The sequence below is a fragment of the Amia ocellicauda genome, chromosome 8, assembly GCF_036373705.1.
Source record: "Amia ocellicauda isolate fAmiCal2 chromosome 8, fAmiCal2.hap1, whole genome shotgun sequence".
In the NCBI taxonomy this organism is placed as follows: domain Eukaryota; kingdom Metazoa; phylum Chordata; class Actinopteri; order Amiiformes; family Amiidae; genus Amia; species Amia ocellicauda.
The window spans coordinates 36,912,921-36,936,513 of record NC_089857.1 but is presented as its reverse complement, the minus strand read 5'-3'; the positions used below and the strand labels follow the sequence as shown (position 1 = coordinate 36,936,513).

The 23,593-nt window shown below is 37.0% G+C and overlaps 1 protein-coding gene across 4 annotated transcripts in view; it reads left to right on the top strand.

The window, feature by feature from the left end:
- Positions 1-23,593, top strand: part of mcc (MCC regulator of WNT signaling pathway) — a 128,774-nt gene that overhangs the window by 72,608 nt on the left and 32,573 nt on the right. For all 4 annotated transcript variants that reach the window (XM_066711282.1, XM_066711281.1, XM_066711284.1 and 1 more), the window contains 2 exons: positions 11,494-11,607; positions 19,164-19,306. In XM_066711282.1, the coding sequence (XP_066567379.1) occupies positions 11,494-11,607; positions 19,164-19,306 (257 nt within the window). The remainder of the gene's footprint in view (positions 1-11,493; positions 11,608-19,163; positions 19,307-23,593) is intronic.

Sequence of the window (23,593 nt, the reverse complement as noted above, 5' to 3'; positions counted from 1 at the left end):
CTGTATATGTGCCATTTAGCTCCCTGCATTTAAAAAGTAATGTATTTGTTTTGGTTTAATATGGATAGAGTGCCTTGGGGTGGTGATGTACTCTTTTCTCAAAGGCAGATTAGGATTTTCTTATAGGCTCTGATTGGACGTGACTGTAATACATTATAGGAAATGGAAAATATTACACCTACACATCAACTTCAGTTGGATCATGTTTACAAATCAGAATTTTACATTTATTTCATAGGACATTTTTTTTTTTTGTACAAAATAGCAGTTTGGAGGACAAGTTAAAAATGCAGGAGGCTGTTTTTCTCACTGATATATTAGCATTTTTGTATTTGTTATTAAGGGAATTCAGTTAACAGGATGATAGATTGTAATGTAATATTTGTCAGCCTGATTTAATTTACTGCTGTGCAGCATTTGTATTCTTAAAATAAAGTCCATCGGGCCAGTTTTTAAAATGAAGGATAATGCATACTTAATGCTTCATTAGTGATGTCATGGGTGGGATTTCCTGGAAAAATTCCACTTGAGTAATCGCTTATTTATACAAACATTACGGTCGCATGTGAAAATAATTAAAGACAACATGTTTGTGTTAAGAACCCAAATTGGATTTGGATTGTGTATATATATGTGTATACGCAATATATACACAATTTCTAATTTTGTATATGTATGTATGCATGTATATTTTGCACTGATTTGCAGCAGAAAGTCATTTGTACTCTTGTTTATTTTTGGTTCTCTATCATTATCTTAACTGTATGTTTGTGTGTTAGAAAATGATGAAACTATTTATGATCATAATATCCATAAGATACTATATATAATGAGATTATTTAAATGATGAAGACCCATCTAAAACACTTTTATGTGATTACGGCAGAATCATTGATTTTCAGAAAGCTCTCCATTATGAATTTCAAGCACAGAATCTGTAAATAGACAGCACAATAACAAAATGTCAGCATCAATATTTGCCGGTAACACCTCGGTAATGAGACAGCTTCTTTGTGCATTCTGCGAGTTGGTAGATTCAGGATATTTGTTTGTTTATTTAGCACAAATTAATGAGAGCATATGCGTCTGCTTTTATATCTTCTCTTAGAATTGGAAATTGATTTTCTTTCAGTATAACTCTTCACTGAACCCCTACATTATCCAGGGAGAATCAAAGGATTCTCTGATTAGAATTCGGACACAGTGCAGTGCGGCAATGGGAAAATCGTACAAAGGCATTCAGAGAACTTTCAGTCCCAAAAGGGCCTGGTCTGCGAACGTTTGCTTTTGCATGGAAGATGCATCATTTTTGTGACAATATTGGTGGTACTGTCCATAGTTACACCAACATTATGAATGCCCTGCCATATTCAGCTTTTGACACAAGAATCTCCATGTTGTTGGACACACTCTGCAGTCTGGGTCAGCCACTGGGCTAATGTAAAACCCATATCATCCTCAAATAGTTCAATACTACCACTTTCTGACTTTCACCGCAGTAAACTGCATTGGAATTCTAAATGTACTACATCAATCTGCATTTCATTATAGGTAAAAGGGTCAGTTGGCAATTTATTTACAGTAGCCCATTAGCTGGGACCAAACTACGTCAAGTTTTATATCTCTCTTCACGATGCATTATCTTATTAATTATCGTGGCTGAATATATAGGACTGAGGTTGTCTACAGCCGTGCTTAATGCTCTCGCCTCCTCTTGCATTGGAAATCATTTGAAAACTGTTGGATTCAAAGAGGAAATATTATACTGATTGTTTTATACCAAGGCCCATGCATTGTTGAAAGCGACTGGACTTGGCAGAATTTCATATGTACTTTTAAAAGTGAAAGTTGCAGTATAGGAGTTTGTACTTCTTTTGTTTATAAATTGCTGAAAATGTTGGAATTGTGTCGTGGGATAAAGATATCCTAACTGCCATAGCATTCGAATGAAAAGCACTAGATTCTCTCTCTTCACAAGTTTAGTGTCAGTGCTTCTGGAATATATTTCAGTTAAATGAGAGAGAGAGTGCGTTACACTGATTGCTGTTGACTGTGTCCTTTCACTGAACTAAAATGATGCTGCAATTAGGCCTATTTGGGGGAGGAATGGACAAAACCAAACGATGGTATGCGCTTAAGAATGTGTCTCTCTTGTGTCTGTATTTTGAAAAGCAGGCGGTCGTAGCATATTAAGGCACCTTTGGCCCTCGTCTGTGTGAGTAACACTGAGCCATTTGCAGCCTGTTTTTTCCTTTTAGCCAAAGCCCCTTTGAGTTTAATCGCGCATTCCTTTTCCTGCCCGGGTCAGGTTACGATGTTTATGTATTTCTTAAATTTTTTTTGACGGGAGGGTGGTGTGTTGTGGATTCAAGTAATGTATCCTCTGTAAGCCCCCCTCCACGGCCCTGGGAGTGAAGCAGACAGCGCAGTGAAGAGCTTGTATTGAGGAAGCAGCTGTGACTACAGGCGGGGCAGCTCCTCTGTCCAGACTCCCCTGCCATGCGAGGAGAAGAAAACACTCCAGCAGCTTCGGAGAACTTTTGTCTCATTCACTTCACTCGGTGGGATTGTAGTCGGAGTCAGTCAGGAGAAAGGGAAACTTTAAATCTGTAAAATTATGAATTTAAAGAGTCTTTAGAAAGTTTGCTCATAACAGAGGTAAGGCATGTGTTTGTTTACTTATTTTTAGAGAGAGAGAACTAAATGTACAGCATGTCTGTTTCCTGAAGCTCAGCAAGAAACGGGGACAACTGGCAGCTTTGGAACAAAGAAGCCATTGCTCCCTGAGGCTAAAGTGTGTGTCTCTGTGGTAGCTGGAGGAGCTTGGTCTGGACAGGATTTGCAGTGTGTTTAGTTTGCAGGTGAGGCTGTGGGAGCTGACGTCTGAGCAGTGGGAAGCAGGCATGTGTCTCGGGGTAAAGAATCTGTGATGGGAGGTTCCAAGCAGGGAAGCTGATGTTGTGAACATCTCAATTTGCTTGGAATGTGACTAACATACAAGAAGGGAGTGTTCATTGATTTATTATGGTTATATATATACAGCGACTGATGATAACCGTAATTAAAATAGAGTTTGAACACCTGGCAACTTCGATACTTTTTCCTGGGAGTTTGGAATTAAATAAAATATGAATGTTTTTATTTTATTGTATTTTCCGCATTGGGCATATATATTTATGGTCTAGTGTTAACCTTCAGTTCTGTTGGTGGAGAAGTGTATCTAAGTCCTTCGCTGTGTTTTGTTTTTGTCTTGTTTTATGACTTTGCAAGTTCACACAAGCAACATACAGTAGTTATGTTTCAGAAATGCATCTTAAACTTGCAACTCTTGTTAAGTTGCCTCTCAGTAGAAATTATTTGTTACATTGTTTTTACATTTACTGATCCAATGCGATGTACAGTTTTACTCAATTTGAAGTCCTTCTGTCCTCTACAGGTGGTGTGAGCGTTGGCTAAAATACTAATCTTTTTTTTCCTGGGGCTTTTTACTCGTAGTGCTGCTTCTAGCTTCAACCCTCCAGTAATAAACCTAGTGTACCTTTCAGTTTCTTTTCAATTATAATAAAAACACATTAGCGGGGGCTGGTACGTTCTTTTGTAACGAGAATTCAATCATGTAGTCAATAGAGTATATGCACCGGTTTAATGAATTGGAATGAGAAGTGCTAACCTATGCTTATTTGAACTTCTTTATAAAGTCAATGTTGAGTTTTCTCCAAAGTGCTGCTGTGACTGTTTTCTTAAATACGATTTGTTTCCCCAGTTGCATGCCCTGCACACAATGCAGTATTTTCATCTCTATAGATTTTTTTCAAGGATCTCTTTCTAAGCTAGGGGTCATATAATGACAGGCTGGGTATTGGATGTTGTTTTCAGCGGTGTGGGTTTTCGGCTAATGTACAGGAGGCAGGGTCTTCTCACAGTGCACCACGCTTTTATCATAATTATAATTCTACGGGGAACTGGCAGTGATGTACAGGGAAGTGCTTAGTCTTCTTCGAGTCCTTCATATCTAAATTAAAGTCATATAATCTGACATAAGACCTTGCCTCTGCCTTTCTGTGTTGACGTTTTAAGTGTAAGACATTTCAGGCATCTGCCAAGTGAATACAAAAATACAATTTAAACATTACAATGTAAGTAAAACTATAGTTATTTCAGCAGGGAAGGAATATATGTGTGTGTGTATATATATTTTTTTTATTATTTTATTTATTTATTTATTTATTTATTTATTTATTCATTTTGTTTTTGTTTTTGTTTATCATGCTTTCACTACTTAAAAAGGCATGCACATTAGTTTCATATTCATTTCACAATGCCGTGGTAAATGCTTCATTATTACTGGATCATGTGCAGTTGGTAAAGGAAGGTTTTTATTGTTTAAAATGCATTTTGCATAGTCCAATAGACTCTAGACAGGTAATTAGCAACTTCAATGAAGGTTGTATGTGTGACCCTTCAGGGGTCAAGCTGGTGCAACAAGTGCCTCCCACATCAGTCAAAAACAAGCTAATTACAACGTTTTTGCTGTGAGTTTCCAGATAATGGTCATAATAAGACTTAGGAAGCAATGAGACCTGAACTCCGCTCCTCAGCAACAATTCAGAGTGAGCACTTTCACAGGGGTCTCTATAAGCATGTTATACTCATGCTTTTGGCTTCTTGCATCACCGACGAACGACTGCTTCTGCCTTGCAGCGGTCACTCAGGCCATGTTTTCAGCAATTTCATCTTACTTCTGCTTCCCATTCGGGGCTGCAGGGCAGGTCTACACCCTGATGGGTTGGATAATTTGAGGTTTTAGTTTTTAAAGCTGTTGCAGTCAATTGCAGTGCTGGTGAAATCTTTGGTGTGTGGCAGGTGGGATAGAAATGAGATGTACAATATATGTAGGCCTATATATTATTAACTTGATCCTTCTTACTTCCACGTGGAAAGCAAATATACAGAGGCAACATGTTTGGCATACACCAGGCTTAGAGATGCTGCTCTACTGGCACTTGGCAGTGTATCTGACACGCATGGTGCACTGAACGTCCGCCCTCGCTTTGGGGCCAGTGTGCAGGATAAGGCAATCCTTGTGGTATTTGCTCTTGTATTGGAGGAAACTGATGAGCTGGTGGCTGGAAATAATGTTAATTGATTACCATAGCTATAATAGTGTTCCATAAATATTAGACTACAGCCTGGCAACTGTCACGTTGTTGTTAATTACAGAAATAACCATCTCCTGGTGTAAATTAATGTCTTTAACAGCCGTCTGTACTGCTTAGTATTCCTGTCTTTTGACGATTGATGCCTGTTTGAACATTTCAATTGGTTGGATCAACCTATATTTTAGAATTTGGGTCAGTGTGTGGTTGTTGGTTTTTTATTTTTTTATTTTTTCAAACTGGTACTAAAGCATGATGCACTTGAAATGGATAATGACTAAATAATATCTTGTGCTATATTGTAGCATTTTAAACTTAAAATACACAGCTGGAATTACATTTACATTCCCTGATAAATGTTATATGTATTTTGTTTTATTCACTATCTTCCAAAAAAGGATACATATATATTAGACAATTAAATAATTTGTAGTCCTCTGTATTTTAGGTGTGTTTGTTCAAATTTGGCATTTACTGCATGTGAAATTTATATTGTGGGTTTTGTACCCAAGAGTTTTAATGTATAAATGAAAATGCACAGCTGAATCGGTAGATTATTGCATCTGACATGAAAAAAGCCAACTAGACAATAATTCTTAGTTTTATGTCACATTTCGGTGCTGTACGGTTGTTGAATCTGCGGTATTTGATTTCCCAGTATTGATTGTTGCATTAATGTCACATAATGCTGACTCTTTATTGGCCCACATGGAATGGATCTTTTAATCTTGGCATCATTCTCTGCTTAATTATATTGAAAGGGTGATTAATATTCCTTATCAAAGTAGTATGGTAAAACTGCCTGTTTGTACTCATAAACTATGCTCTCATACTATTACAGCTGTTTTGCCATCTATGGGTGGCATTCTAACCACATTTGTATTTTACTTAAGTTGTGTAGAATACAGTAAATAATTTCCACAATAGGGAATTAGAACCAGCACTTAAGTCCATTCCTAACTTCAATCTAGCCATTACCATCTTAAAACCTAGTCAAAACAAAGCCGGGTCCCCAGCCCTAATCAACAGTCAATTTTGAGGTGACACCCAATCCACAGCTGCATTCACCTTGGTTAACCCAGCATGAACGCAAACGTAATGGAAGCCGAAGTTTAGTGGGAAATCCAGTCATCACTAAGATGCACATCTGAGGAAGAAGTTTTTTGAAATTAACATGAATGCCTAATCTGCCTATTTAAATGTCATTGCTGTATTGTTCCATCCTTTCACAAAAATATACTGGAAGCCAACTATCTGCACTGATCTGGGAACAGTGTCCTTAATTAAAACCCCTCTGGAGTATGCTATATTCTATTAAGGATCCCTTTGAGAAATATACTCTTTAAATAGAATTTGAATTGAACAAACTAAGTAAGATTACAGCCTTCACATGGAAACTAAATTCAGTGGAAATGAAAGAATATCTTTCACTTTGACCTTCAACTTACTTCAACCAAACTTCTGTTGTCTACAACATTTTCTACTTTGTCAAATGCCTTGGTAAAGATAGTAGAGGTATTTGTGTAGAACTGTAATGTTTCTAGACTAATTTCTCTTTGTTTAGGGTTTAATGTATATAGACCTTTAATGGCACTATGGATATGGTAAATATATTGTTACATTTGTCTTAGTATGTACATGAAAAAAGTTATTTTGAGTTTAGTTTAGTTTTTTTATTGTATACCACACTGGAAGACTCCAAGAGGTTAGAAGTTTTAATCATTTTTGTATAAACCTGGACAGATGTACAGCAGCACATGTATGTGTGTGAGGCTTGTCTTTAAATCCTTTTGTACCATCTAAATAAAAGATTGACTTCATTGATTAGCTTTTTGGGCTGAAACACAATTCATTGACCTTCAAGAAAGATACAATTTTGAGGCAGTGGTTGAATTACAACCGCCAAAGTGAACATCTTTTACTTAGTATCTGCATGGATGCTGCTCAAGTGGCTTGAATAGCGTTTAACACTTTGGGGAAAAAGGGGAATGTTTCATCCTAAAGTACAACATTTTAGAAGATCAGACTTGTGCTTTTGATTAGCCTTGGTACTCTAGGGTTCCCATGCAGTGCATTAATCCCTGACAGGGTTTTGGCGAAAAAATTATTGGCTCGATGAATCATGTTTTCCTTCAATGTACAACTTTTTCTGGCATTTCTTAAATGTTTAATCCAGTTGGGAGCGATTGCATCACATCTTATACCTTAATTTTATTCCCGGTACTTTGTAAATGAATTTCAAAGTGATGATGTTAACTCGTTTGTTGCCTTGGGTAAAGTTACAGGCTAAAAAAAAAGTAATAATATCACTACCCATCTGTGACCCTCTGGAACCAAGAGGACCTGTATATTTCATGAACAGCATGAGTCACATAGACTAAGCACTTAAAACTCCTTAAAAATATATATCACTTACCTGAAAATAGTCTTAAAATCACCACAATATGTAACTGAAACTTAACTTAATTTTCACTGGGTAAAAGATGTTTTGGTGCCTGACATACTGGACCCAATTTGAATCGCTAACTAGCGAACATTCTGGCGTTAAAGCTATAGTGGTAAAATAACCAGTGATTTAGAAAATGCTTTTGCAGAAATTATTATAATATAAAAAATAAGTGCCACCGCACAGTCCTGAAAGCTGGCTGAAATCAGCATCTATCATATATTTTATTTTACAGTTCTTAAATTATCGCATGCATTTATTTCTAACTCGGGGCTGCAGAAATGATCCACACTTTATGTTAGTAAGGAGACTGAGGCCAATTAGGGGTGAAATATTAACAGCAGAGAATATTCCTTATTCATACTGCAGAGTGCCCTTCGGTTTCGATGGCTTTTCTGACTTTCAGACCACAGACTAGACGGTGTTCTGTCTGTCACCTGTCAGTCTAAAGGAGGCCGGGCCTGACTCAGATGAGATAATAGTAAATGGCAGCGATGGAGGTAGCAGAGAATTACCCATCAGAAAGCAGCCTCTGGAATTCCCGAGAGCTCATCAACATCTGTAAAAATAAGTTTCCGTCCTCCAAATAGATAATGGAAGTACATTACAGAGCTGTAATGTCATTTTCCCTGAAAGATAAGTGATCCCAGGGGTAAAAGCATCTTGCCCAAGATTTATTTGCTGAACACTGCTGGATGTGAATCTGAAGCTATGTCAATAAGTGCTTGAACCACAGGGCCCTGTTCATTGTACTATATGCTCCTTCCGAGTTGTTGCTTTGGTAGATATTTCAACAACCTATGCAAATGCTAACTAATAATTACAGGGATAGGTTCACTGTTAGTTGAATGACTTTCTTCCCTCGACTCCCTCTGACACCATTCTGCAACCTGGTTCAATTAATCTGCAGCAGGATAGATTTCTAATGCAGTCATCAATTTAAAAGATTAATGCCTGCAACCTCTAGTTTGCTACAAACAAAACAACAAAATGAAATGTAATGCATTCCTTCAACTGTACATTTGCAAACCAGTTTTTACTCTTAGGATTTTAATTAATTCTTACAAATGTGTTGTATTGATGCTTCTTTAATGGGTTAATCGTATACATGGGGGAAATGTGGTACTATAGCCTTTAAACCATATACTATATGTGTTAAGAGAATTCTCTTAACTTTGTTCTCAGTGGGTTAGGAAACCAGTGCACTCTGGATGAATGCAAATTTGAATGTCATTAAATGCCACTATCCTCCGTTTCCCAAAGCTCCTGTTAACTAGTGTTTTTGGACCAGGAAGTTAACATAAAACATAAGTGTGATGCTGGGGGGAAAATCCTTTATTTATCTTAGTTGTTCCCTTTTCCTTGATTGTCCTTGTACCAAATAATGCTGAATTTCTTTCATCCTAACAAAAGGGTGAGGTGATGATCCAATAATGCTCTACATTATTAAAACACATTAAAGTTCTCATGAATGTGAGTATGCATTCTATATCATTTCATTATTATTTTTTTAGTATTTAACATGGGTCATTGATTATATTGTACTTTAAGGATATACCAGAATGGTGTAAACGAGATACATATTACTTGAACCACATAAGAAAAAGACAAAGGTATTTGTTATGTTACCCAGTTTGGATGTGCATTGCTAATCGGTCTGCAAGAAGGTCAAGAATCGTGTGTGTGAATTGTTTTAGTTAATTGTCTGTCTGGAGAGCCCAAGCAATTTTCATTCTCTCTGATGTGTAGAATTGCTACAGCAATAGTGAACAAGTATAGATTTTGTTTTTGATATGCTGTGTAATAGGTCATTGCATTTTTTTTTTCTTCTGCTGCCTTCTTTCTACTGAGATGGTTAATAAACTAAAAATAGGTTTTCAAAGGCATTTTGCCAAGTAAATGCCTCTGAGCCAAATATTGCTCAAACACACAGCTACACACACCGTACATTTAGAGTTCTAATTTCATTGTTTTTTTCTGTAAAGCTTTTTTTTCTTATGAAACGGTATACGAAATTTGTGAAAGAGGGATGTGTATCATTTTAAAGGACAGCATCTATTTATAAGCCTAGAGGGATTGTTGCTAAATTACATTACTTTTTCACAAATTGTGGCCAATTATAAATAATTTGATGCCATAGGACACTTACACATTCTGTAGGAATGTAAAGGGTTTATCAAGCAACTATTTGCAAAAAACACAACTTTTTTTAAATAATGATTTAACATGACAAATGTGGGTTTATATGGTGAAGGAGTAGTAAAGTCACCCTTGGTCTTGGAGATCCACAAACTGTCATGATTTATTCACATTTAACCATAGATTTCTAATGACAACTTTATTTTGATCACTTGCTGATCTTGTCATTTGTTCCTGTGAATTTTCCATCATCAGAGATGGACGCACCTTATATATTATCAAAAGTAAGGACCTTGAAATACTTTACAATAAATCCCCACTTGAACTATTTAACATCTTTTTATGGTTCACTTGTTAGAATTTTAATCAGAGAATTCCAAATGGGAGCATATTAATTATCATTAATGAATCTAAGTCACCTGTGTCCAGCTCCTTCTGTAGAAAGTCTCATTATAGGTCTTCCATTTATAAATAATTCACAGGGTTGTGAGAGGCTGTGAATAGATCCAGAGCCAGCATGAAGTTACAGGATGTACTTAAAATAGTCCTCTTCAGTTCAGCATATTTGGATTTTATCTTTGAACTTTTTCAGATGGTTAATGGAAATGAAAAGAAAAAAAAAAGCTGTCCAGTGAACAACGGGTGCCTCCCATGAGTGCAAGAACCAAATGAACCTTATTCATTAGTTCCTCATGGTTTGGTGACTGTAGTGTAGATCATGTGCTTCAACTTTGTTACTGCATGGTAACGCAAACTGAAAAGCTGCACTCGAACATACTGTTAAAGCTGCAAGATATGCATTGGGCTGATTTTGCACTGTTGTGGTTTTCCTAATTGGAGAGAAATCAATCCTGGTATGTAAAGTTAATTAGTTAATTCTCAAGTTAAGTATTTTGCTTGCCATACGTCACATTTGTCAAGGTTAAATCTGTTTAGTTTATCTTCAAATGGTTATCAGGTCTTACTTTGTGCACTGTGCCTGTACTCTACATTACATGTGATAAAAGTATGAGTTTTAAAGTGTGAATTTAATTTTAAAATGTTGTCCTAATGCATTGCTAATCTGAAACAGGATTTTGTATTTGTTTGTTTAACTGTGGTACAGCTCAGCTCATTTGTCTTGTGCATGTTCATTTGTCAGAAATGTTACATTTATGTTTACTGTCCTTTAATGTTATTTTGAAGAAATTCATTTAAGAAAGGTCAGGTTTACTGTTGAAGAAAACACACTTTGATGTTGTGAGGAATACAAACTCTGGTTTTCCCTGTAGCCAAACTGGGTAGAAAATCCATTTCATTCACTTACTATGGATGAGACAGTTTTCTCACAGGCAGAGTAAGAACCCAAGTGGCTTTAGTATTAGCTGAGTTTAGATAGTCCACCTTTTTTTTTCTATTACCTGTATTCAATTTTGGTTAGCAACAGTTCACAAGCCTTCAAGGAAAAGCCTTCCCATCTGTTCTGTCCCAATTAAATGCTGGAACTGGGTTCAGCTTTTCTACCGAGGAACAGATTCCTCGGACACAAATGCTTTCAATCTTGCTATAACAAATGCAGTATAAACTTCATACACTAATGAGAACCAGTTCTAATGGCACATATATTGTACTTTCCATCAAAATATGTGGTCTAGGTGTACATCAATGGCAGCTTTTCTCCAGTATCTCTGACTTGAATCCAGAGTTTTCTGGTACACGTATGACAGATTTTGTGTGATAACTAAGTTAATTTTGTTGTGTGTTTCCTCACAGCTTCATCTCGCAGCCCTGGCATCACTGAAAGGGGACATAGTGGAGCTGAACAAGAGGCTGCAGCAAACCGATAGGGAGAGGGAGCTCCTGGAGAAGAGACTGGCCAAGGCGCAGGCAAGTACCCTCAAAAGAACTCACCCCTGCACTACCGATACATTATAAATCCCTTCGGTGACGCACACAATCGCATGACTGCAGTTTATCCTTTACTTAGCCTTTTCCCTTTGTTTTATAAATGACATTTGTTTTCATTTAACGGAAATGTTTCCTTCCAACGTAACGTCCGCCTCTGGGAACTCCCTGACCCCTGCACAGTCCAGCCTGCCACGTCTCTCTCAATATCTTACCTTCTGGATAAGATGAAAAAGAAACGGTTTATTGTATGTCTCATTGGACGTTGGAAGTGTTAGTTACGAGGCACTTTCTTTGGCGTTCAGTAACATACACCTGAACTAATTTGCAGGAAGTGTAGAGCTTGTAATTCTGCTTGCTGGTATTGTGTCTACGTAATTTCGGCAGTTGGTGAATATTAGATTGGCCAAAGAAATCTGGAGAGGGTTTACACCTGTTCTTGACGAATGCATGATATCGACAACACGTACATTAGTCATGTATGTATGCAGGTTCTCGTTAATTAATGTCAGTTAGATAGTTAGCCAGTTAAAGCTTGCCTATGTTACAGTACAGTTTCAAATCCCTGCTACACATTACCTTGTTCTAGATAATAGTTCCTCTGAAACAAAGGTCGTGTGTGTGAAACACAGTTAAGAAGGAAGAAAAGGGAAAGTAATTTAATGCAACAGTTCAAATATTAATACTCACCACTGGATTTAAATTATCCTATAAGAGTGTGTTTGGGAATATTAAAGGCTAAAGCAGCTATGGCCCCACTGCCGAAGTAATTAAGCAGAATTTAGCCGCACATTTAATTAATCAGCTGTTCTTAAATGTAGTCCCACATGAATTTAATTGACTGTTCTTTATTTCAGTAGCAGGCTAAGAGAGGCAGTTGAGGGTTATCATTAGCTTTAGGAAAATGCACAGCGAACTGTCACCGTATTTTCAGATGAAATTGGGTGAACTGTTCTGAATTGTGTGGAATAATGTGGTTTATGAAGGGAAATGGGTGAACAGCCTTGCCTCAGGCTGAACAGCAAGACTGACTAGTGCGGTTGACAGCTTTTTGGCCCAGAAACAAATGTAGTGTACTATTCATATTCTGTCACATTCCAATCAGAGCACTGACGATTTTGGTGAGATTTATTAAGCTTTGCTTCAGGACAAATGTTTGTTCCAGTGTTTTTCTAATTGGAACTAAAAGCTGCTGATTTTTCAGAAGTAAACCAACCCACCACCTCCCCCCACCCCTTAAAATCAATTAAAGGGTGGTTGCACATGTGTTAAATCAGTCATGAAAGAAATGGTCTTGTTGAAAGTTTAAGCTCTTTAATTTTGTCCTATTTGGCTTAGTGTCTACTTAGGTAATTTATCCTAATACATAATTGTTCATCAAAGCTTTTAAAAAAGTGAAATTGGTTGTATACCTCTCGTGAATGGGGCTCCACCCCCTCGTGGAATCTTCAGTATATCCAATAATTTAGAGGTCCTTTTTAGGAGCTATTTTTCCACAAAAATTGTTTTTTTTGGCGTCTACAATCTGAGGATGAACAAAATTGAAAGAATGTTTTTGTATTATTGCTGAATGATATACTACCTAACATATTGTTGTCTCTCACATTCTGTATAAAAAAATGACTGCATTTGCAGTGCTGTGTGGTCCAGTAATGTCAGTCACAGAACGTGAACCCAAAGCATTTAATTTGTGCATATAGCAGTGGGATATTTAATTTTAGAACCCAAGGCATGAGGAAATCAAAGGCTCGTGCTGTATACCCATTTTAAATGTCTAAACTCCAGTTCCTTTTTCAAAAGAAAGATATGAATGCAGATCCTGGGGCTCTGCTCGAAAAAGATTCAAAGCCAAAGCTATTGTTATAAAGGAGCAAATCAATCTTTATTCCACACTTCTGAGTTCTTAAGTATAATAGTGTTAGCTTTTATGTCTGGCATGTAAAGCTATTATGTCACATAATGAAAGTCATTCTGCCATTGTGGCACACAGATTTTGTGCATTTTGTAAATGTTAAAAGGACCTTCAGTAATTTTCTGTTCTGTAAAGTGGTTTGTCTCCATTATTTTGACACCGGGGCCAGCAAACCATAATACATAGTGAAGATAATCAGAACGTGTTTTTGATTAGGAAGTCGTGCAGTAGAGAGAGGATGCTGACTTCATTTGTGTTTGCATGTATGTGTACACTAGTTAAAACGAAATAAATGGGGTGTAGGGAAGCAGGGAATACATTTCTATTCAAACATTAGAACCTTACAGCATTTTGTTAAGCCAATTAGATACTTAGCTTTCTAGCATAAATGTCTTTTGTGTTCAGTTCCCAAAACAGACAGAAAATCAGAGTGTTAAAGGGAAGAGAAACCAAGAGGGGAATGTTGTAAAATAGTATGCTTATGGGAGCTCATAGTAAAGCAGGGGTCACTGTTTTGGTGTGAATGTCACTGGGACTTATTTCAGATCTGCTCAGAAAAACACCAGGTCCACATCACTGCTGATCTCTGCTGACCTTGGCATTAATTGAGCTGGTGACAGAGGAGAAAGGCTTACATAGGTCACACTATTCTGGTCCAGAGCCTTACAGTAAAATGGGCAAATTGATCTGTGGAGAAAAATAAATAAATGTATAGTATTATTATGATGTATTTATCGGCGGATGCCCTTATCCAGTCGTACCACTACTTTGGGGTAAGGGTTGAAAAGGAGCAGCTCTGGAGGAAGGGGAATGGAGAGGGCAAAGTTAATCTTCTGGCACAGGAGGACCAGAGAGGTCTGGAGGGAGTGTAAGGAGAGATGAGGGTCTGAAGGTAGAGGTGCAGTCTGGTTGAGACAATGGTAGGTAAGTTGAAGGAAGCCAAGATTTGGAACCAGTGAAGGGAGCGAGGTATGCATAAGTTTAACAGTGGTAGTATGAATCTGAATCATTTTACTGTCTTTACAAGGCCTTACAATCTGGTTGTAATTTTTGCTATGTATCATTTAATATTATCTTTGTTCAATGATTTGAGGCCTTGATGGCTATAAGGAATTATCCCTAAAGCTTTTAAGAATATTATAGGCTTTTTGTCATTAACAAAATTAAACATTCTTTCATCAATCATTGGGTTTTTCATACCGATAATTCTGACAAATTATATCTTTGTGCTGATAATTGCCTATGATTTTGTTAAGACCTGTAAGTAAAATATTGTTGTTTTTTTTCCAGCTCCAGCAATTGTATGCCTTGCTTCTTTGTAAACGTCTTTCTTAATGTTAATTCCATATGTCATTCACTCTCTGTGCATTTCATTCACTTTGGAGTGATTGAAATAGATTTTCTCAGAGCAGTTATACATCACGTTGTTGTAAGCTCAATAGACTCATTCTCCTAGAAGCTTTTCTTGACACATGCTTTTGTTCTGACATCACAGTATAGAGTTTTGTTTGCGCACATGTCTTTTACCTATGATCTGATAAAAGCTGCTGGCCTACAAACCTGTGTCTTTCGCTGCTGCAGTATGTTCTCTGTAGACTATGAGTATAAAATTGTAATTGTCGTTATTTATGCTACCGAAATGTAATGTGTGATGCGCTCCGTTCTGCTCTACAATTGAAGCAAGCTAATTGTAATGTGTAACAGCTGAGCTAGTTTCAGCAGTGTTTGAAGCTGACTGCTTCCTGTTGCAAAATAATTAGTGTTAAGCCTTTATAACTGTTACCTGCAGCTTTTTACCAGAAGAGGATTTTAAGGTCTTCTGACTCATCATGAAGCAAACACAATACTACAGTATAGTAAAATAAAATAATCTTTAAGGCACTGATTCTGATATGGCATTTTTTAATGTCTATTACAATCACAGACTTTAACCTCCCTGCTTCCTCAAGTATGGTAGATACATTTGTGTGGTAGATATCTATTTGATAACTTGCAAACTGGAGTAGATCAGTTTTGTGGTTTGGGAGATTTGTGGAGCACAGATTAACTCTTGACCAGTTTCAGGTTTTTTGAGAAATTCGTTTTTTTATTGAGTGCAGGTGGCAAGTCCTCCCATTTTGAATGCTGGGTTTGCAGAAGTTCAGTAGCTCCCACACAGTGGCCCTGAGGGGAACAGGATTAGATGGGAAACATTCCTGCTCCTTTATTGTGCTTGTTGTGCAGTGTCTAACAAAGGGTTCATTATGGGGAAAACCTGCTTCTCGGTGAATGCTCACAAATGCAGTGTAGGTAGTGTAAATGTTTAACACAATTAATAATTAAAAAAAAAAAAATACCTTTTTTCTGACGCCACAGAGTTTGTGGTTTGAGTGATTAGAGATACTATTCATTTCCATGACATTTGAAAATGAGTAATGGCAATGTTGGCAGTGATCCTTGCATCACAGGTTAACTCTTTGTTGAAATTGATATGGGATCATTCCACATCGGTTTTAAGGAGTATTTACAAAAACTGACATTAATAATGCAGAGCTGTATAGTGTTTTTTTGTTGTTTGTGGTGGTTGTCATCTGTTTTTATTACAATTCATACAGTTCTCTTAAGTGCTATAATAGTCTAATTATGCATTATGTGATTAGGGTGTGCTCTTTGCGATTTAGGAAGACATTAGCAGTTTATTTTTTATTATAAACATGTTTTTAATCGGCTGAAAATGAGCATGCCAGCTCATTAGTGCCTTTGTTTGTTTCAAATCCACTATTACACATCCCAGCCCAAACCTGGTCGCTCTCGCAGTTGCGCATACCAATTTGGCTAAGTCATCCCAAGAAGCCCCCTTTTTTAATTGTAGCACTCATAGCGAGGCGTCTGGGAAAGCTGACACCCAGAGTCACATTTTGAGGTCTCCAGATGTGCTCTGCCGGCTTGGAGCCCGGCCATGATAATGATCAACATCCTTATAGCTCTCATTTTGAGATTCAGTCAGGGAGCCTGCCCTGGGAACAGAAGGGCCCTTAGGAGCAAATCATCTCCGAAGGACTGTGAAGGATTCCATTTCAATGTGTAAACTGAACTGACTCACTGCTGCTTGCACAGGAACGTTTGGTCCTTAAACCAAGAAAAATCACTCTTGCGTGTCTCTCAAAATAAGTATATGTATGTGTATGTATTCACACACACACGATGTTCACACTGTTATTGGAACAAGCTGGTAATAGATTGTACCAGATGTGCGCTGGATTAGGCATGTGTCATAGTCCACAGTTAATAGAAGTGTATTTATTTTTACCACATTTGTTACCAGTATATTCTATCAAGCAATGCTTACAGTGTTGCAATATAGATTGTTAGTTTGTTGCCATATGCTTCATACAATTGTTTGGAGTCTGTTTGCTGAAGCCCACTGTGTGGTATATTGCACAGAAGCAGAAAACTTACCAGTGAAGACTAACCTGGATGTCAAGTATCAAAACATCTCCTAAGAAATCAGTGCCCTCACAAGTGTGTCCACTGTCGGTGGGAAATTGCACACACAAGTTTTTACGCCTGGAGAGCCAGTGATCGTATTGAGCACGTTTTAGTATAAATTAGGGTATAGAATAAATCCTGTGGAGCGAGGAGCCCTGCTACACTCTCACATTATCCCTGCTCTTCTCTGAGAAAGTGGACAACCTTGACGGGTGTTGGGTAAAGGCCCAATTTTGCTTCACTATGTTTTTCCCCCCAAAATAAACTCCACTCAATGTTCCAAAACTCTTTTGCCAAAAACACCAGTGTCTGCCAAAAACTGGTTCTGGTTTTCAGTTCTCATCACAGTAAAGCAATCGGCCTCCTTTTGCAGATTTCGAATGCCTGGTTTGAGCCGGCTGCTTCGGTAGGAGTGCTCAGCCACAATGCCAACCTGTCATTTTATCTCCTTGAATACAGCCTTGAAGCGGGGCCAGTTTGTAGCATTCATCACTGCTCTTCTGCCATTTTAAAGCAACAGAGCAGTAAATGCTATGCCACGTATTAGGCGGAAGATATTTGATGAAAGGTGTATCTTTACACGTTTTAAAATGCGTTCATGAGCAAAAAAGATATTTATGACCCCGGATTTGGAATTCATTTTCAAACACTATTCTTTATGAGGTCTCTATTCAATTGTAAAGTGCCATGTGTTTCTGCTGAGGAGCTCAGCAGGAATGTTTCTTCTTTTCAATATATTTTTGCATTCAGTATTTTATTCAGATATTTTATGAATTTGCATATTAATAGACTGAAACCTGGCACTGCCATATGCTTTGGATGTGTTGTGTACAGCAGGCAAAAAACACAAACCACATGAATTTGTGAAGGGACAAACCATCTTTGAATCGGCTATTATAGGCCATATTCTTTAAAACTTTTACCATTATGCTAAGTTAACACCTGTTCTTCCTAATGAGGAAACCATAACAGGTGGGGAAGTGTCACATTAAACTTTCAGAGTGCTAATTTAATTTAGCAAAAGGAAATTAAATGCTTCTCTTTTTTTGTACCATTGGGTGTTTGTTTCTCCAACTAAAGCAGTGGTTAATTAGACATGATAAAGTTCATTAATATAGATCTATATATGTTAATGTTCGTAGCGTGGGTCTTGCTGTCTTGTTACAGTATGTACATTTTACTTAAACTTATATTATAATTTATAAGGAATTATAAGGAAATTCAAAACGCAATTCAATACACATTGTTTTCAAAGCACAGTTCTAATTAAATAATACATTAAATTAATAATTAAATGATATGAGCTGAACAAGTACATGAACATCTGCAAACAAATCGTAACTGCCATGTGTCCTGCAGCTAGTGGCAATTTATTAACATCATTACAAAACAGATACCATAAGGAAGACAAATTGTGTTCTTAAATCAGGGCTATCAGACAAACTTGATCAAATTATCTAAATAACATTTGAGAGAAACTCTGAATCCATTTCACTGTTGTACAACATTGCTAAACTGATTATACTTAGTTCGGAAAGCATTAAAATCCACTCAATGTGCTACAAAAAAAATACAACTCATATTGCATGGAATTCCAAGATACCTAGGTTTGTATTTGTTTTGTGATTGATAGCTCCCAGAATGAATTTACACCATATTAAATTTAGAAGCAGATATCACTGTAACTAATGTGTTTAACATCCTCAATGAAAGTCAGCAGACTATGTCCAGGGGGGACTTTAGATTGAAGGCATTGTATTGATGTGGCTTGGATCCTGCTTGAAACAGATTTTGAAGGCAAGGCCGAGATTATGATTAGGCTCACTAAACTATATTTGTATTCGCCTGAGATCTACAGCAGAATTGATGGACACGAATACAAGAAAGCCATAAATAGTAATAAAGAGATAAATAATAATTCCATGTAAAACTGCTGGCTTAAAGCCATTATTGGGGTTATGGTTACATCTACATGTCCTTTGGTTTCTGTGACCCAGGTGTAGAGAAAATTATAGACATGACTATCTGTCACAGTAGAGCACCTTCTGCCTGCTAGCAACAATACTGCAGAGCTGAATGTGAGGACAGGATCGTGTTTACCGCTCACATCGGCACCCCTGGCCTCAGTCCTGACCCTGACCGTGTTTTTCGCTGGCAGTGTGAGCAGTCCCACCTGATGCGAGAGCACGAGGAGGTGCAGGAGCGGACCACACTGCGCTATGAAGAGAGGATCACAGAGCTGCACAGCATCATCGCCGAGCTCAACAAGAAGATAGACCGGCTGCAAGGCACCACCATAAGGTGAGTGAGCGCCATGTTTTATGCCGGATCTCAGATGCCATTGCGTTTGTTCTTTGGCCCAGTATTTCATCAGGGAACAAGGGCAGGACAGTGTTAAGCTCAGGACAGTTCACTGATGGATTGCAGTAAAACCATGCAAATCAAGTGGCTACTTCTAAAAAGCCGGTCTGCCTTGAACAACTCCCAGAGACCTCATTCATTTGTCTGTATTGTATTTTGAAATGTGCTGCGACCATTTGCCCAATCCCTTAATTAATGTGGCTACTTAATTATTTAATGTATTTTATATTTAAAAATGGTATGTGTGTGATTCTGAACTTCCAAATTGGTGCAGATTATCTAAAACTATGTGGCAGTAAACTATATACCACACACTAGTCTATCTATCTTCCGTATTAGTCTTTGTTTTGTTTGGTTATTTTGAATTGATGCCTTCCACTAAGAAATAACCAATACCTTTTGAAGAAGACAATATTCCCTAATCCACCCCAAGGATTTGCAGTATTTTGCCTTGATTCCTAAGAAATAGCTTTAACGTTCTAAGATTAATCCTTTCAATTAGTCTTAGCTTTATTAGCAATAAAACTAGCACAAAAGCTTAGCTTTTCTTGACAACATAAAATAATTAGATTCAATTTACAGACTGCTTAAGAGGAACCAGTTTTATCTAGATGCATACAGGGATTACATTTTAAGATAAACGGGATATTATCACCTCACTTCCTTTGTTCCTTCAATTAATTTGAAAAATGATAATTGAGAAAAAGGGTCAGGGTGATGAATAGGAATTGGTTGAGTTATTCTTCTGTCAATCTGTGAATAATTTTTTACCTACCGCCAGCATTATTAGCCATAGGGATAAGAAGGGATTAGCCTATATGATTTAGACTGACCAAATAGGATAACACCATGATTTGCATATTCTTTAATGTCTGCTAAGAAGTTTGATGTTAATGCAGATTTGCCATTGATTTCCTGTCATGGCTGAATTTCAATTTCCAAAGCTCTAAATCATCTGATACTTGGTATTTGAAATATTATACAATCATAAATGCTTTAATTTGTCCCAAAGTAAAGATTGTATGTCCTAAGTAATGTATGTGCTCTCTGTATTTTCTTTATTTAATTGTCTTTATTTTAGCATTTAATGTTAAGTTATAGTGTTGCAAGTGACTACAGGTTGCTGTTTCATAACTACAGCTAAACATATATTCCTTATACCTGTAAAGCTCATTTTGAGTAACTGCTGGATAGGGAATAAGTCTAAGGATACTATTTTTGAATTTTGCATTGAATCCTGTGCATTGAATCATTTTGCAGTGATGTCCTCTCCATTATCCTTTTAAGCCTTAAGGACTCTATACAGAAGCTATTATTTCTGGAATTAGAATGACTGACTGATAACAATCGAAGCAGAAACAATAACACAGAATTAGGGACACCCACAATATGGCATTAAACAGGAAAGAAATTGAACAACAGGAAAAAGCAGATGCTGTAAGTCTTTCCTTTTGATATGTGTGACAGCTTAAATAAATATTCTAAGGGGGGTGTTCACATGGACTGCTCGCAAAACCTGAAATAATCACCCAAGTAAAAATATATTTCTTACAAAATATGTCAAAATCAGATTACAGAAGCGAAATATTCCGAAAATATTTAAAACCTTTAACATTTTATTTATGTTTTGATTATTATGCTCAAGCTACGGAGGGAATTGAATCAAACAGTTAAGTTATTCTTAACTGGCAATATTGCTTCAGCACACTAAACTATATGTCCATGCACTTTAGTGTTGTTGTTTTTTTTAAGTATGTTTTGAAATATTTGCCTGTCTTTATCTATGGTGTCTGTTCCTTGTCTCTGCTTATTTAGAAAACAAAGCATTGATTATTATTTGATATATTTATTTAATCTAGTTAGACCATGTCATTTGAAATAACAGATTACATGCATCAACTGAATCTAATGGAAATCTTTAACACTATGCACACACACATGTACATCTCAATATTTCTGGGTAATGTGAAATTGTGTACTGAAAAACACAGACTTTTATAAAGCCAAGATAAATTATTATAGTTTACCTTCTCTTTGCTTAAATTCTTAGAGAAGAATCTCAGTTAAATATGTCCCTTGAAATGTGGGTAGCTATTACTTAAGTTCAGGTATCTATTGCCTCAATAGTCACATTTCTTTAGATTACATCTAAATTGTATATCAGGATAAAATAATTATCTCATATATGTATTGTAAACTAATACATGTACTCTAGTTAAAATGAGCTCATGTAGATTTCCGTAATAAATGCATCATGCAAATGCATTATTTTAAAGATTCAATCGACCATCAACAGGCTTCCGACTGTACCCTTATCAGATGTGGTATCATCTTTTTGTGGCGTCGCTCAAACAAAATGTTCAAAGATAGCGAGAACTCTGATTGTTAATTAATTGTATTTGAGGGGAGAGGCGCATGCTCATATAGCTCAGGGATGAAAATGTACAAATGTGTAATGAAGATAAGGATCTGTGAGTTCAGTAGATTCTGGGATTGAGTAATACATGTAAATGGGATAAAACAGTACAATAAGTCAATTCAGCAAGGATTACTATAAGTAAATAACTATACTGTATGCCCAAAATAAAAACAATCTGTACATAAATCCTTAGATAATTAATTTCAGGTATAGGTTTGGCCATCACATGCACAGTCAGCCTGCAATCTCTGATCAGTTTGGAGCCGTTAACTCCTCATCAGATAGTTTCAGCAGTAGTAGTGCTAAGCTTGGGCTGATTCAGTCAGGAGTGTACAGTGCATTATAAGCAATAAGAAAGGGTACAAAATTAACAGGTTTGGATCTTTTGTCTAACCATCCTGTAGTTAAGACAAAAAAGAAAGGTTTTAGCATTGAACTTGTTCTTTTTTTTTACCATTCATGTGAGAGAACAATGCCGTTACGCAGTGAATATGTGAATAATGTGTTATAAAGCCTTGTTATCAGTCAGACCAGATATGCAGTTTCCTATTTTTTAATCAGGGATGCAAGCTTGATTGTGCAGAGAAATTATTATAATGACAAGTTAATAGCTCCTTATTTTAATTAACACACAAATCAAAGGGATTTGGTGCCTTACCTAAAGAAATATCAGTTACTTTGCTTCAGAATACGTTTGCCCTGTTGTGTGACTTCTTTAAAGCCTGGATGTCTGAAACAGTTTCTTGGTTGTGCTACATGGTCTGGTCTTCTACCTGTTGAAGATTAATGGTGACCTGTTTCACATCGCAGGCCGCTCTGCAGTGCGTAACATCTTCAGACAGAGGGCATAAGGGCAGCTCTTCATCAAATGAACCACGGACTGGAGCCCCATTGTCTGAGGTGCTTAGAAGAGAGACTTTGGGGGAGGGGAGAACAATTGAAGCATTTGGCTTCCCAGCTGGGATATTTGTTGTTTTTACCTTAAAAACTTGTTTTCATTATAATAATTGAAATGGCCAACTCAACCATTTAGTTCCCCCTCAGCGCTAGTATTAATTATTTTGTGTTAGTTTGTGATTTATGTCATTATAGCTCCACTTTTAAAACTACTAATTCCTGCTGTAATGGCCTCACGTATAGATGCCTTTCATTGCAGTTAGGAATGTCAGAGAGGACGACTGTATTTCCTTCGTCAAAGTCGAGGACATAGGCTGAAGCGTTTGCTGCTTTTAATTCTGAGGTAGAAAATAGATCTAGTCTATTAGTGCTATGTCACAACATCAGTGCAGATAACAAGTTGAAAGTGCAAGGAATGAAAGCATGTAATGGGGCAGATTATTATTATGTTTTAGACCATTGCACGAGGGATAGCATTTGCTGTATCAAAATAATTGTATTGGACTTTTAATTCCCTTGGAGTAAATAGGGGGTAATAAGAACACTTTTTCTGAAGATGGAACCTCGCACAAGTACACTTTAGGGCAATGTGTGAAAGATAAGTTTACAGAGACTTGCCATTTTGTACCATGCCGACACCACTTGCAGAAGTTGATTTCCTTGGAGGTCGGTCGTCCATGTAGAAACCAGACCCAAGCTTCCTTGATTACATTTCAATATGTTGGTATGGTTACATTTCCAAAACCAACTATTTATTTTTGATGCTCAAAGCAACCAAGTTATCTAAGATCGGAAGATCTTTTTTGTCAAAAACAATATATTGTTTCGTGATTTTAAGCATACATGAGGTCCTTTTCCCCCTGATGAACCACTCAAAGTAAACACTTTTTTCAACATTGTTTATTTTGTCC